The 15,726-nt window shown below is 49.8% G+C and overlaps 4 protein-coding genes across 4 annotated transcripts; all 4 read left to right on the top strand.

Annotated features, from left to right (window-relative positions):
• The first annotated feature begins 521 nt into the window (after window positions 1-521).
• LOC128901167 (keratin-associated protein 5-7-like) lies at window positions 522-1,484 on the top strand. Its single transcript, XM_054183006.1, has 2 exons — window positions 522-534; window positions 1,259-1,484. The coding sequence occupies exon 2, from the start codon at window positions 1,284-1,286 to the stop codon at window positions 1,482-1,484; it is 201 nt and encodes a 66-aa protein (XP_054038981.1). The 5' UTR covers window positions 522-534; window positions 1,259-1,283.
• Window positions 1,485-4,277: 2,793 nt separating this feature from the next.
• LOC128900858 (keratinocyte proline-rich protein-like) lies at window positions 4,278-4,868 on the top strand. The gene has a single exon (XM_054182438.1). The coding sequence runs from the start codon at window positions 4,278-4,280 to the stop codon at window positions 4,866-4,868; it is 591 nt and encodes a 196-aa protein (XP_054038413.1).
• Window positions 4,869-8,386: 3,518 nt separating this feature from the next.
• On the top strand, window positions 8,387-9,178 carry LOC128901201 (keratin-associated protein 5-2-like). Its single transcript, XM_054183037.1, has 2 exons — window positions 8,387-8,985; window positions 9,130-9,178. The coding sequence occupies exons 1-2, from the start codon at window positions 8,387-8,389 to the stop codon at window positions 9,176-9,178; spliced, it is 648 nt and encodes a 215-aa protein (XP_054039012.1).
• Window positions 9,179-13,517: 4,339 nt separating this feature from the next.
• LOC128900839 (loricrin-like) lies at window positions 13,518-13,841 on the top strand. Its single transcript, XM_054182390.1, has one exon. The coding sequence runs from the start codon at window positions 13,518-13,520 to the stop codon at window positions 13,839-13,841; it is 324 nt and encodes a 107-aa protein (XP_054038365.1).
• The last annotated feature ends 1,885 nt before the right edge of the window (window positions 13,842-15,726 follow it).

The raw sequence follows: 15,726 nt of genomic DNA, 5'->3' as shown, positions 1-15,726 counted from the left end.
TCCTGTGACCAGGAGCAAACATACCTATTTTCATTAGATTTTCCAAATATTTGGTTCAAACACCAGTCCAATGAAACAGCCCATCACATGCCCAAAAGTCCCAACCCAGGGGTTCAGTTTCGGCTCGTACACTGATTCAGCACCAGCCGCTGCTGAGTAAGTCCCTTAGAATCTTTGTCCGTCACTGTCTGCATTTGTAAAACAGATACGAGGACGCATTTTTTGGCTCCCTTGCAAGGTTGCAGAGAGGACAAATTCATTAGTATTCGTAGAAGCCCTTTGATTATCTGCAGGCTAAACAATTATGAGGCAAAACAAAGGTAGTGATCACAAATAATAAGGCAAAGAGTAAATACCAGGAGACACGTATAACTAAAAAGTATGGGTTTGGGTTAGTAAACAGGGAAGCTCGAATGGTCAATGGCTGTCTCACTTCCAGGAGGAAGGTGTCTAGGACTATAAAAGGTCTCCCAGCCCAGCTCACTTCATTCGCTCATCTTCTCTTCCCTTCACATCTCCTCACTCTTCAACAGGGTAAGTGAGAACATCTAAATCTTCCTTTCTTTTCACAAATGCTATGGATATCTTATAACAGTACCCAAATATAACTGGGTATCTGGACTGGGACTTTGGCTGAAGTTGGGCTTTTATGAACTGTGTACTAGGAATTATGGGGACGAGCCAGAAGGTTTAAGGATGGAGAGACTATAGGAGTATCAGCAGAGCCATAGAATCATAGAATCGTAGAATCATAGAATGGTTTGGGTGGGAAGGAACCTTAACGACCATCTCGTTCCACCCCCTGCCCTGGGCAGGGACACCTCGTACTAGACCAGGTTGCTCCAAGCCCCGTCCAACCTGGCCTTGGACACCTCCAGGGATGGGGCAGCCACAGCTTCTCTGGGCAACCTGGGCCAGGGGCTCACCGCCCTCAGAGTGAAAAATTTCTTCCTGAATATCCCCATGCAGAGCAAGGGGACTGAGAATGATTCAGGAGGGCCCAGGCTGAGGGCTACGTGCACTGGGCTGTGTGATTCTTGCTAAGACATTAGAGATGCCCTGGTAGGAGTAGGTGGGCATCTACATTGCAGAAAAAAAAACAGAGAGAAGAGTTACGGGCAAGATTTATTACAAACAAGACAGCACTCGGTTTCAGCTCCTTGGATCTCTGATTTAGCACAAACAGAGCTTTGAATTAATTCTGTATTTCAAAATATCCCACTCCCAGTCACAGGCAGACTCTCTCTTTTCCTTCCAGCTTTGCCTACACCACTACCAACAACATGCCCAACGGAGGTTGCGGATGCTGCGGTGGAAATAACTACTCCGTGTGCTGCTACAGCAGCCCCAAGTGCTGCAAGACGCCGTGCTGCCCACAGTACTGCTGCCCCATGCAGAGCTGCTGCATGCCCATGACCTGCTGCTACAGCATCAGCAACAACAGAGGCTGCTGCGGTGGCAGTGGTGGCTGCTGTGGCAACTAAACCCACTCGGCAAAGTGGCAGGCAGGGCTGTGCCCCCTGCTGCTTCCCTCCTGGCTCATTCGGTGTCGGATATGGATATGGATACGGATACGGCCCTGAACGCTCTTCCTCCTTTGCTTAGAGACTGTAGATCATCTCTCTTCTTCTTTGCCTGCCTTTAATCACCAAACGCTTGTAATGTGCTTTGAAGTTGCTACCCACTGATCAGTGTGATTTTCCTTTGTAAGTGCTAGTCCTGCTGTTAATTTTCCTCTTGGTGTGTGGGATGTTTAGTGCTGTTGATATATCATACAGCCTTTTCTTGCTCTAATCTCCAATTAGTCATGAAAGACAATAAAAGTTATAAGCTATGACACTGCAAACTTATGGTACGTTTATTCATTTATCTTTGTCTTTTAAACTCTGTCTCTGGTCTGTGACTTTTTTAGCACTTGCTTAGTTTCTGAATATAATGAATTTTTGCACTATTTGTCACGCTACTGATGACAGCCCCCCAGCATATGCAGTAAATTTCTTGGGTCAGTCTTTCATCCACGGAAAAATAGTGCTTGCTAGTGTCGGTATGTTATCTAAGCTACAGGAGCATCCACTTGGCCATGCAGTTTCATGCTGTTCTTTCCCCTGCTTGCGACTTTGAAGATACACAGTCTGCAACCGAAGCAGCTGTATGGTCCTAAAGCCATAGCTAAAGGTCTTTTTTGGTAATGGAAATCTTCCCAGTGAATTTGCTGAGCTTTAAAGCCGCTTTCCTAAAAGGCTTGATGCCTTGTCAGTAAGATCAAATAGACCAGCAAGCACGGTCTGCGTGGTGCAGGGAGGGAGGGAGTGATTGAAGGATGCTGACATGTAAGTCTAGCCTGAAGGATTCAGAAATACTATTTAATTTCATCTGGAATTCTATTAAAACGTGGCAATTTTTCAGAGATGAGATCCAGAAATTAAATATTTGCACTTCATGATTCGTAAAATCCTCGGGGGGGAAGTGACTCCAAACCATCTCTTCTAACATGAAAAAAAAAAATCCAAAACCAGCATAATCTTGGGACTGTGGTAATGAGTTATAAATCTAAAATCCTTGTTGACCCTTAACAGATATCAAGGTCTTTTCCATCCTTACGTGCAAATCCCGTGGCTTCCTGCAAGGCAATTACATTTTTCCTGTAGCTAAAGAATAAATTAACTGCAGCAGCAGCGAAGTTGTCAGGTCCAAGCACGCGCCCTGGAGTCACACCCCTGAATTCTGCACATGCTTTTCCCGGTGATTCAAATACAAATGCCACTGGACAAAGCTCTGAGCATCTCTCACAGAGGCTCTGCCGTGGAGTGAGCGCATGGAAATACCTCCTGCACTGACAGCCCAGGGCTGCTGGGAGGGAGACTTCGCTGGTACTTAAAAAATGCCTCGACCGCCCACAGAAATGCAAAGTGGAGCAGGTCTACAGAAAATGAGTCAAAGCAGAAATGTCAGAAAGGTGGATACGGTGCTTCACAAAGCCTGACATTGTTAGTCCGTGAGGTCAGGACTCCTCTGCGGTGTCCTCATTCCAGATTTGCAGAGCATAAAAGGGCTTTCGGTGTTGAACCCGCTCACTTGACCGAGGTGCTCCTCACTTGTTTAAATAGGGGAATAAGCATCCCATCCACAGCCTGACATGGTCCACCCCCACACCCTGGAGTGCTGGTGTCCGTAGGGATCCTGTACTCAGAGCTCAACTCTTCCAGTCATCCATACTACACACAAAGCAACAACATCTGCCATTCATCATGGTCCTGATGTCATCCTTCATTCCATCACCATCTCTCCCGCTGTCAGGTTTCTCGGTGCTCTGGAAGGTGATGAGCATCGTGTCCAGATGTCACAGACCTTCTCTGACAGACAAGGTCCAACGGGCAGCCCCATCTGCAAACCCAACTCCAGTTCGGTGGAGCACACGGCAAACACAGCGATTCCTGGGTTAGGGCTGGTCAGGGTGGTGTTAAGCTGAAATAGTTAAAAAATCAATCACTTCATACTGAAAACAGAATTTCACTGTTTTTCCAATTTTTCCTTTTTTTGAAAACTGCTCTTTATTCTGGCAGGGAGCCTGCTTATTTTCAATGAGAGACTTTTCTCTGTTTTCTTTCAGCCTCATGAAAAACCATTGCCATTCGCGTACCCGGCTCCAACACCCCTCTGCTCCAATACCCGGTTTCAAGCCATGAGCCACTGGGTGCCTGGACATGGGACTGGACACCCAAACTCCCGGGTCTTTTTGTGGTTTTCCCACTGCCACGAGAGACTCCTTTTGGGCACATCACTCAGCATCACGGTATTCCAGGTATCCTTATCCCAGGATCCCATCTGACTAACATTAGGTAACAGCGTATTTGAACATGACCGATGGGAGAACTAATTAGATAATGGCCACTGCATATGCAAAGAGCTAAGCTGACATTACATCAAGGGCGATGCTAATTGCAGCTGATTAATCCAACAGCAAGTGCCAGAAAAAATATACATACAGAAGTGGCACTCACTGCTCAGCTATTAATTCCCATGGCATGCCTCATTTCCAAGAGAGCTTGGCCGCATATAAAAGCTTTCGGCCCCAGCACTGTCCTCAGGACTCGGACACTCTGCTCAGCCCGTCTGTCACTGGTCACAGGGTGAGTTGGATTCTCTCAGCTGTCTTGGATTCCTCAAATTTTTTTCCATAGAAACCGAAGAAAAAAGAAAAAAAAAGAAGTGGGTGGATTTTTTTTTCTTTTTCCCAGACTATTTATCCCCGAGGTCTTGGCCATCTCTGCCACAGGATGCACCACTGTAAAGGCGACAGCGACCAGGACTTGTGCCATGAGGAGAAGGGCTGGACGTGGCACGGTTCCACAGGGTGCTGCCACGAAAGCCCCCTGGGCACCACGGACCTGTCCCCTTGCCACGACCCCGGCAGCATCAGCCGCGACATTGAGGGGTCCTGCCAGAGTGAGCCGCAAAGCTGCCAGCCCATGGAGCCGTGCCCACCCCAGACCTGCTGCCCACCACAGCAAAGCTGCGATTTCGGCAAGCCCCGGCGGCGGGTGGAGGTGAGCCACGTGCAGCCTGTCTGCCCCCCACCCGTGAAAATCCACCGCCGCCCGCTGCAGCAGTACCGCCCGCCCCTGCGCTGCGAGGAGCCGGGGTGCTGCGGCAAACCCCGGCGGCGAGTGGAGCAGTGCCCGGAGGAGGACGCCTGTCCCCCCGTGATACTGCATCCCCGGCCGCTGCAGCATCACTGCCCCTGCATCCCAGTCTGCTGCCCACCCGTCCAGCACCGCTGCCCAGCCCCTGTGCCCCTGCCGCTGCATCCTGGCTGGCACCAGCAAAAGCAGGTCCCTCTCTTGCCACCCTGTCTGCAGACGAAATGAGCTGGGACCTGTCATGGTCACCGAGAAGAACGACAGATGGTCTCCCCCACCCCTCTCTCCAAGGAGAGGAGGGAGAGAAAGAGACCTGTGCGTCTAGAAGAAACTAAACTACTTCAATGAAAATATTAATAAAATAAGAAAAAGAAAATAATGAAATATATACAATATATACAAAACCATATCGAGATCGTAGGATGATGATCACGTCACTGGCGGGCACTGGGAAAGTCCCAGATGGATGGGAACTGGATTCTGGATCTGGATTCAGGAACGCACCGATGGGGATCAATGGCAGAGGAACAGAGTCCTCCCTGGACACCGGCCATTGAAGAAAGAGACTTTTATCCCTCGGCTTTTATCCTGAGTGTGATGCCGATGGGATGGAATACTGTGTTGGTCAGTTTGGGGTCACCTGTCCTGTCCGCTCCTCCCCGCAGATGCCACCCCTCTACGCTTTTCCGCTTCTGACCCTCCATCGGGGCAAATAACAAAGTTATCGGAGCTTGGTTGTTACAGCAATAAGTATAAGCAAGAGCCTCTCTGCGTACCATTCCTTGGCGTAAATTATAAACAATCAGATCTTATCACTCTGAGAACGAGCAGTGCCTCCACAATACGCCGTTAATTTCAGAGAGTTCAGTTAGTCAGAAGAGGCTTAGCTAAAAAGCTAAAACTAAAAGCTAAAAACTAAAATTACTGAACAGAAAATTGGTTCTTGTTTTACCTCAGACGAGGACAGACCCCTCCCCAGCACGTGCCCACACGCTGCTCAGCATGGGGGATGCTTCGCCTCTCACCCAAGCTGACGACGCTCCCAACTCCGCTTTCGGCACGAGGCAACGCCGCCGTGGCCAGTGGCTCGTTGCTGCTCTTTGCACACTGGATCCGGGGTCCGCAGTCCCCTGCTCGACCCCAGCACCGACACTTTAAATTCCCAGGGTCCTGCCCTGCCAGGGAATAAGCTTTAATCATCCCCACTCAGGGTAGAGCAGCTGTTGCTCCCCTCTTCTGAGAAGGTGAGCAGCCTGGGGATGGGGAAACCAAATGGAAAGAGCCAGAGCGAGGATGGGAAAACCACCTGCCTTGGATTCCCCTTCTCCCATGGTTCAGCGGACTGTGATTTCAAGGTTCTTCGAGAACAGATACAGGATTGTACTGTGAAAAAAGTACACACTGTGACTGCAGGAGCGTCAAGGACTCCTGTGATTTTATTTTCTCCCTGTGTATTCAAGAATAAAGTTGAAAAAATTTAATTGACACTTGGTTCCTTTTTTTGGTTTTTTTTACCCCCAAAAATATCACCGACACGACAATGAGAAGATGTTAAAAGTCGCTCAAATTCTCACAAGCAAACTTGTAAATTTAAAATGAAAATTGGAGTTCACACGTGAGGATTTCAGCTGTGGCTGTAGCAGTTCCACCAGGATGAGCTCCGTCTGCGTGCTGTAAAACCCTCTCCGCCATGGTCGCCCACCGCAGGACCGATGGACGGACTTCACTATGGTCCCTCAGCAAGTCACCTAGGTACAAGCAGTTTGCTCTACGATGTGTGCCATCGCCTTCATTAGCTAGATAGCAACACTGCACTGGGAGGCCATCCAGCATATAAATGTTAATTATGATAATAAGCGTGTGCCCCAGCACGTGAGGCGTGTCTGTGCGTGCCAGGAATGCCTTTCACTCGGTGCAGGAGGGTGCAGGCCAGGCTCTTCCCCCGCAGCTCCCCACTGCCCAGCTCTGGCAGGCACACTGGAAATGTGCTGTTTCTCTCACTTTGCCAGAAAAGCCTCCCACTAGGTGCATTAAAATATATATTGTTGTTTCTTTGTATTGCTTAAGCACAGCCTCAGTGTGTCCTCTCAGCCGCTAGCAACCACCAAGCAAAACCAGAAAGAGGGAAAAAAAAAGAAATTCATTCTTGTTTTCTTAACGCGGAAAACCACGACAATTTATTTTTCTCATGTCTAATTTTAACCAAATGAAATACCACTTACATATGAACTTTGACTTCAGAAATCCCTTATTTTATTAGCTATTTTCTTCCCAGCCTCCTCTCACTGAAGCTGGTTCCCAGGCACCGTCCCGGCGCCGTGCCCAAAGGGCTGACTCAGAGCCCACAGACCAAGGGCCACCTTAGTAGCCCACACGCTGGCCCTTCCAGGCCAGCTTTGGTCCATCTTTTCTTCCCAGCTGCTTTTCGACAGCCGCCCCAGCCCTCCCATCCCAGTTAGTCCATCTCATCCACGGGAACATTTCTCCAGCCTGAACAAGTCCCATCCTCCAGCAGTTTCAGCCACTCACCCCAATTTGGTGCCACCTGTAGATTTGCCGATTCCACCCCATTGTCCAGGGTATTAATGATGTTAAACAGCACCAGCACTAGCACCAGCACCAGCCAGTTTTTCACCCACCACGTAGTTTACCCATCTGGTCCGTACCTCCACCAATTTAACTACAAGGCTGCTGTGGGACACTGTGCCAAAAGCCTGGCGAAAGCTGAGGTAGCACCATCCATCGCACTCCACTATCCACAGAGCCAGCCTCTTCATCACCGAAACCCATCAACACGCTTTGCTTTTGGTGACTCTGAGCTGGCTCTTCCCAATCACCTGTTTGTGCTTCAGGCACCTGGAAATTCTCCTCATGGGTAGCAGAAGGGGAAGGCCGGGACATTAGCAGTGTGTCCATCACGGCTCCTGACTCACAGGTCACCCGGCAGCCTCCACTCAGTGTCTCGGTCCTCTGGAGATGGTGAATAAGTACATTATTACCTGCCTCACATAGCCCATGTGTGGCTTAAATGATGTGAGTCCTTTATGTGCACCACTCAGTAAGTACATTATAATTAAAAGATGCTTATCAGGAATCATGAGTCAAGCAGAACATGCCAAGCGCTGGGAACAGCATCTAAATGGAGGAGATGTTTTGCCAATAAATAATTTAATCCTCGTTCCTGCAGCGTGTTTCATTTACAGGGGGAAGACTTGGAACCATATAAAAGGCCTCCATCCCTTTGGTTCTCACAATCTGCTCTCCTGGTCAGCATCTGCCTTCCCTCGTGAATTGGGTAAGACGCATCTTGGAGCAGCCAGGTTAATTTTTGGATGGGCGTCTGGATTCAAGAGGTCACGGTCCTGGCACGCTTGCACTGTCCTTCAGACCGTGCTCTACACACCAGGGCCAGAGGATGGTGGGCTAAGCCAAGAAAGAAGCTGTTGGGGGACATAGGCATGGGATTTAAAACAATGCCACTATGCGCCGCAGTGCTTTATAGCTGCTTCTGTTCTTGGAGGGGAAAAAAAATCAAGGGTAAGGTCAGAAAGACGGTTTGGACATAATATGACCAGTATTGGGCAACTGTAAGAATTTCCTTTAGATCCAGGCTTTCAGGGTAAGCAAGGCTGACTTATGAATGGCTCGCTAAAGCAGATTTATGGGAAATTAAATGAAAACAGAGGAGATGGAAATGTAAACCTATCTGTCCATGTGTTTTTCAGGTTATTCCCTACAATTCAAACATGATATACTCGTCCGGAAGGGAATCATACTTCAACTTGAACTCAACCTGGTACGATCCCTCGGGGTCCTGGCTGGACACCCGGCGCACACCCTTCCGCTACGGCTACAACACCTGCTCCTCAGGCTGCGAGGGCGAAGGCGTCGAAGGCATGAGAGGGCACAACTACCGGCATTATGGCTATCGGCAGCCGGTCTGCTCCGAGAGATGCCATGGCTACGCTGCAGCTGACTCATGCCACGGCGGCGGGGGCTCGAGCTGCGTCAGGAGGCCCACGTACAGCTACGGGTCATCAGGGGGATGCAACAGCTACGGGAGATCGGTCTGCTCCGAGAGATGCCAAGGGTCCTCAGGTTCATGCCACGGAGGTGGTTCAAGTTGTGTCAGGAGACCCACGTACAGCTACGGGTCAGCGGGGGGATGCCACAGCTACGGGAGGTCGGTCTGCTCCGAGACGTGCCACGGAGCAGGCTACCAGGGGGGGAAGCCATGCTACAGTGCACCAACGCAGTGCATCCCGCAGTGCTGCCCCATGCAGACCTGTCCCCCTCCGGTGCAGCAAGGCTGCGTGCCCGTGGCAAAGTGCATCCCAAGCCAGCAGCCCGCGGCAAAGTGCATCTCAAGCCAGCAGCCCGTGGCAAAGTGCATCCCATGCCAGCAGCCCGTGGCAAAGTGCATCCCATGCCAGCAGCCCGCGGCAAAGCGCATCCCAAGCCAGCAGCCCATGGCAAAGTGCATCCCAAGCCAGCAGCAAAAGCAGGTCTGCAAAGTTCCAGCCCGGAAGATAAAGTAGAGAACACAAGGAATGGGGATGAATGAGAGGAACTTCTCACTTGCAGCATTGCCTTGATGGTCTGCGTGTCCCGTATTGCTCACAGATCTCCACTCTTGCTGTCATTTTGCTTGTAACGTGCTTTAAAGGTGTGACCCATTGTCTCTGTGAAATATTAAGTGCTATTCATCTCCTTATTTCACAGCAGACATGGAGGCAATAAAAAATTATGGCTCATAACCCCCTTGCATCAGTGTTTTCCACTTCATCCCTTTGAATTGATTCTGTTCCTTCTTGTGGCCAAAGCTGGTGTTTGCAGCATCCCCGTTCCCCCTCACATCAAGGTTCCTGGTTGATTCAACTTGGTGTCTTTCTATTCCTACTCCAGACAACTTCCTCATTGAGAAGGGACTAGCAGTTTTCATTGTGGACTTTTTATGCAACCCAGCAATTAAATACTGATATACTAATGTAAAAAAAAACCAAAAACATACACTTATTCAGAGAGGTAAAGACGAGGAGGTCTGCTTGGCACATCACTTCATCCACTGACAAGGCGATGGGTGCAGCTTGATTTGTATCAGAAGCCTCCAAAATAAGCCCTGGGAAAAAAGTCAGGAAGAGGATTCAGGAATAGGAATGGCACAGATAGTGCAGAGCAAGAGGGGATGCTGAAGCTGGTGGAAGAGAAATGCTCGGTCCATTAGACCTTGAGAGACCCCAAGCATGACAGTTTTTGACCCCAAGGAAGGCAGCTCCTGCAGGACCTACGTGTCTTCAGCAGCTGGTGCTCGGTGATGCTCGGTGCTGCTCTGACGGATGGGAGGTGTTGGGAAAAACCAGGGAAGGGTGAGACCTCTCAGAGCTGAAGACTTTGACCCATGGAGAAATGGGGATCATCTGGCCAGGAACACATGCAAATGGAAGTTAGAAATGGGTTTGTAGACATCAGGGGGGCATTTGGCCAGACCCACTCTCTCTAGCAGAGCAAAAAGCTCCAAACTCCTCGTAAAATACGGCCTGGTAGGGTTGGAAAGGGAGGCTTGTTGCAGCAAAGGAGGGATCTGGAGTCAGTGACTCACAGCATCATGTCCCAGGTGGCTCCTCGCACCTCACCCCGCCCAGCCGAGAGCCTCCATTGTCTCCATCTCCCGGTGTCCTGCCTGGCCCAGCCTGCAGGATGTGACACATCGCAGATTCAGCCACTTCACAACGTTAATGGTGGAGATTTCTCCTGCAGCACAATCTGGATAAGGAAAAGAAATAAAAACAGGCGCAGGGTTCTCCTTCCTGGGATGGATGTTTTACAGGTGGACACACGGGGGCTGCCAACATGCTCTGCCGTGACACAGCGGCAAGCCTTCCTCGCCAACCCCTTCCTTGTGCGTGTGTAGAGGCTGATGGCCATGTGTGCTGCAGAGCACACCGTCCCCATCCCAAGCAGGGTTTGGGTGGCTGGGGCAGCCCAAATGCCCACCCCATGGGCTGTGTGGTGGACTACAATGGCAACACCGTTTGTGCAAGCCTCGGGGACCCCCATGGAAAGAAAAGTGCCAGCAAAACTATCACAGCAAAGGATGGGGAAGTGGAAAAGGCATCAAAATCCACTTTCAAATCCCTTCTGGAGCTTGCAGGGCTGTGGAAGAGAGGGATGGAGGAGACCTTGGGATGGCAGCTCCCACTTCCCACACCCCAGGCAGTTGTTCTGCTTAAGCTATTTTGACATAGATATTTCTAACCTCTAATGAGAGGGACTTCACACAAGCTATCCTTGTCTGAAACAAAAGAGAGAGCATCTTTGTGTTTAAATCACCTCTCAGGGATTTGGAGGCTTGACCTTGTACCTGGGATGTCCCCCAGATCCTCCTACCATCTTGGGTTTTTTCTGTGCTTCATGTATCTCCTTCATAAATAGAAAACCAATAACTGAAATATGGAAGAATCATGACCACATACAAGCCACCCAGAAACCGTGATCCAAACTGGGGAACAAACCAGCTCCTGAAACAATTGCTTCCATAAACCCGACAAATTACCCGAAGAAAAAAGCTGCCATCTGCTCAGAATAGGATCAAGGGACGCAGGGAAGCCTCTCCCAAAGACTTGGATCTTTGCAGGAGATATGTGGGGCTCAGAGACCAGCAGTACGGTCCTGTCCAGGGCACGTGAGTGTTCTCCCCACCAGGCCATGCTCAGGTGGATGTTCCTATTGCCGAGAGAAACGATAAACCTGTTTGTCACCATCCACGTGATGTGGGGTGTAATTAGTGAATCGTGAATAATAGTTTCACAAGAATTTTTGTTCTTCTCACGTTTGTGAAATATCCTCAGACACATTCTGATTTCCTCATGTATCAATTTGTCCAAGTGATTCAGCTCCATTGGATAGCGATGAATCTCCCTGACTCTCTATTTCATTTTAATTCGATCTGTGCTATTATTAATATTACAGTGGCCTCTAGAGTCCTGGATGAGATCAGGCCTGTGTGCTCTGTAGGCAGAAAGACACTTTTCTCCCCAAAGCAGAGCGTTAAACCAACAGAGACGCGGATCCCGATGCCCTCCCCGATGTATATGTGAGGATGGAGGCACAGAGACAGGTCACAACGCTTCCCTCCCTACCTTTTTCTCCAACCAAAGTGTGATAAAGGTAACCAACAGCAGGTATTTGGAAGAAGTATCGTGGGAATGGGAAATTACTGGAGACCTTTTGTCCTTCCGAGCCTCCTGCCTGGACGCTCTCTGCCTCCTGTGGGGTTTTAAATTCCTTTTGTTTGGGTTACAAGTCTCACTTTGAGCAAAGAAAAGACTGACTTGAAATACAGCAACACTCCTTTTAGTGCTTCTTTGTTGTTTTACTCAGAAATAGGTTTCTCTTTTATGCTAATCCCCGGGCACATCCCACCGCCTGCGTTTGTCCGCTCCCACCCTTCCAACCAGACACATCCAGCAGGAATTCACTTCAAAGCCTCGTGTCGCCATCTCCCACCTCTAAACCCCAACCCCAAACCTCAGTGACAGCTTTAGAGCCCAGAGGCAGCTCGACTCCTTTTGTAACCCACCAGGGCTGAGCCCCATTGCCCCGGTGGAGGCGTGTGGCCAATGCTGGCCCCGGGGCTCGGAGGGGCTCGGAGGAATGCTCAGCACTCCTTATTTTCAGGGCACCCCCCACATAGGCCAGCCCCGGGCTCTGTGCTCGCCTTCTGCCACCCCATCATGTGCTCATACCTGCAACCTTAATTCCCTTTGTCTCCTTCGCCCACTCACAACCTAGATTTTTTTCCCAAGCTGCCCAAATACATTCATTTTCCTACACGCCACCGCGGCCTTATTTCTTCTATTTCAAGCCCCTTTTATTTTCTGGATCCCTTTGCAGCCCAGTCCACCAGCCCACCCCACTATCCCACCTTCCCATCCACTAATATTTTTGCTTTGCTGACTCGGGCTCACAGCTGCTTTGCATTAGGCACAAGAAGCAGGTAAATGCTTTAGGCAAAGGCAGCAAGACCATCCAGAAACCTCCCCATCCCTGCTCATGAACCACACCAGGCGTGGTGGGCAATTAACATTTTTATGGAGTAACAAGAGGAACGGCGATCCCAAAGACGGGACATTGATCTGCTCATACTACCATGAGTCAAAACAGCAGTGTAAAAACTCTCCAATTAACAAAGTGCTCAGGGTGGTGAACAATCAAGTCCCTCCAGTGGGAGCTCCTCTTGTTTCCGGAGGAAAAATACTGGGTGTCCTATAAAAGATCTCGCACCCCATTTCTCCTCATTGTCTCAGCTCCACGCCTCCTCTCAAACTCCTGCTGAAAAGGGTAAGTCACGCTTGATCCAACTTTTGCACTTCTAATGATCACCAGCTTTGTCCTGATCCTGAGGTCTTGACCACTTCTCTTACATGTCTCTTCTCTGTGACTGTCTCTGTTCACAGTTGCTTAGTCCTTCCTTCTGCCAAGGTTGTCTTCTTCATCCATGTCCATACATAAATAACAGAAAGCAATGAGGAAAGTTTCAAATTTACTGGTTCAGACAGCTGAGGACGGGACTCTTCAGGTTGGGACTCTGTCTGGCCACCACTTCTCACTAATCACCAAGTGCTTTAACTTCTCTTTCGTATATTTCCCCAAAGAAAGACAGCACAGAGCCCTCTGTACAGGTCAGGGACCACGACGGGCAGCCACGCATTGCTAACTTTTCTCTCTTCTTCAAGAATCTGGCTTATAATGAGAATTTATTCTTGATATATAACCCCATCTAACTAGACAGCTGTTACTGCCAGCTGACAGACATCACAGTGTCTCTTGCCTTTGCACCCACTCAAAGATGATAGTCTCTCCAGCAGATCCGCAAAGATGTGCTCCCGCCAGGACAAAGACCAGTGCCACCGTGAAGAAGTGCCACCGACAAGTGCCTCCTCATGCCACAGCAGTGAAGGGTGCCACGGGAGCAGCGGTGGATCTGGTTGCCACAGGAGTGGATCTGGTTGCCACAGGAACAGTGGTGGATCTGATTGCCACGGGAGCAACGGTGGATCTGGTTGCCACGGGAGCAGAGGATCCAGTTGCCACAGGAGCAGCGGTGGATCTGGATGCCATGGGAGCAGTGGGGGATGCTGCCATAGAAATCCACGGGATTGCCAGCAGCAAATTTATCAAGTATCCTCAAAGATGAAGTGAGCAGGAAGGACATTGTCTGCATGTTATACACATGCATATCCTTGATCTTGTGCTGAGTTCAGAAAGCTTTGCATGTCTCCTAGCAATCTTCAAAGAGTCCTGTACCTCTAATGATCTTATCTGTAGGTGCTAAAATAAATTGTGTACGTCCGCACTGGTGCGAATTTCTCTGTATCAGTCTGTAACTGTGTATGAGGTATTGCAGTTTGGAGTTCATGAGTTTCCTGATCATGATTTTTCTTTTGCCTTGTATTTCATACCACAATACAAGACCCCTTGTGCTTCTTCAATAGCCCTGAAGTTACCCTGCCCAGACACAGGCAATAGGGGTAGGCACTGCCACAATCTCCCCTATGGACTCCAAAGGAAAAGAGAGAGAATAATTTTAAAAGCTGACATTTTAGGAGGCCATCTCAGGCCCCTGCAGTGCAGGCAGCTCTCCTCCATGGCGCCTTCCCACAGACCCAAATCCCCCACCAAGACCCCACCGGCTGCATTGCGCAAGCCCTCAGGGCTGGCTATGGGCACAACCCTGGGGCAGAAAAAGCCCAATAGGCAAAGGCACCCATGATGGGACAGAAACTCCTTTTTTTTTGCCATCTGGCCCCAAAGCGCCATCGTTGTGCAGGTATCTCCACATGCTTGTGGCAAACCCCCCAGCAAGCCTTTCTAGAAACCCTCTGCCCAGCACTTCAAGAGCCCTGGGTCGAGCCAGGGGCATTGCAAAATGCCAGCGTTACACAATGAACCGATAAATTTCTTCTCAGCTTGTAATTAACTGAATTGTGTAATTTATTGGTTTGGCATTGCCATTCATGAAATGGATGTTGTCCTGATAAGATTATTCTCGAGTGTGTCACGATGATCAGAAATATCTGGCATTGCTGAAAAGGGCGCAGGCAGCAGCTAACTCCCCGAACAGGCTGCCGGCTTTTGGTGTAAGAATGGTTTGAAAAGGCTGGTTGTGTGACTCCGGCATCTGCCTTAAGCCCCGTTAACAAACCCCACTTTCAACGCACGTTAAGGTGGACAGCCACAAAATCCAGAGGTGCCCAGGACTGCTGGATGGGTGCTGCTGATCTTTAACAAATTCAGAATAACTAAAACATGAGGAACTCCCACCTGGAGTGCTGCGTCCAGCTCAGGGACCCCAACGGCAGAAGGGCACAGAGCTGTCGGAGAGGGGCCGGCGGAGGCCCCGGAGATGCTGGGAGGGCTGGAGCCCCTCTGCTGGGAGGACAGGCTGAGAGAGCTGGGGAGGTTCAGCCTGGAGAAGAGAAGGCTCCGCGGAGACCTTGGAGCCCCTTCCAGTCCCTCAAGGGGCTCCAGAAAAGCTGGGGAGGGACTCTGGAGCAGGGAGGTGAGCCATGGGACGTTGGGAATGGGTTTAAACCAAAAGAGGGGAGATTTAGATGAGATCTGGGAAAGAAATTCCTTATTCCGAGGGTGGCAAGCCCCTGGCCCAGGTTGCCCAGAGAGGATCTGCCCCACCCCTGGAGGGGTTCAAGGCCAGGTTGGACACGGCTTGGAGCAACCTGGGTGTTGGACTGGATGAGCTTTAAGGTCCCTTCCAACCCAAACCATTCTGATTCTATGAATACAGCACAGTGTTGAGAGCAAAAAGTACTTTGAGTCTTTTTTCACGGACAGTATTTCCCATAGTTGTTCTGATTCCAGGACCAAACACAATTAAACAGAAGTGATCAAACCTGGGTACAGTTTGCCCTGACATGGTTCTCATTCATAATAGCAATTAAGCAATACAAAAGAAGCATTTAGGTTGCGTACTTGATTCATTAACCCTGCCCTGTCCAAAAATCTTCCGCGTTTTAGTAACAGCAAATGTGTCAGAGTGTTTTTTGGGTTGCAGGAACCGCTCAGGGCT

The sequence above is a fragment of the Rissa tridactyla genome, chromosome 23, assembly GCF_028500815.1.
Source record: "Rissa tridactyla isolate bRisTri1 chromosome 23, bRisTri1.patW.cur.20221130, whole genome shotgun sequence".
In the NCBI taxonomy this organism is placed as follows: Eukaryota; Metazoa; Chordata; class Aves; order Charadriiformes; family Laridae; genus Rissa; species Rissa tridactyla.
The sequence above is the reverse complement of the archived record's forward strand: the minus strand, read 5'-3'. Positions and strand labels throughout refer to the sequence as shown.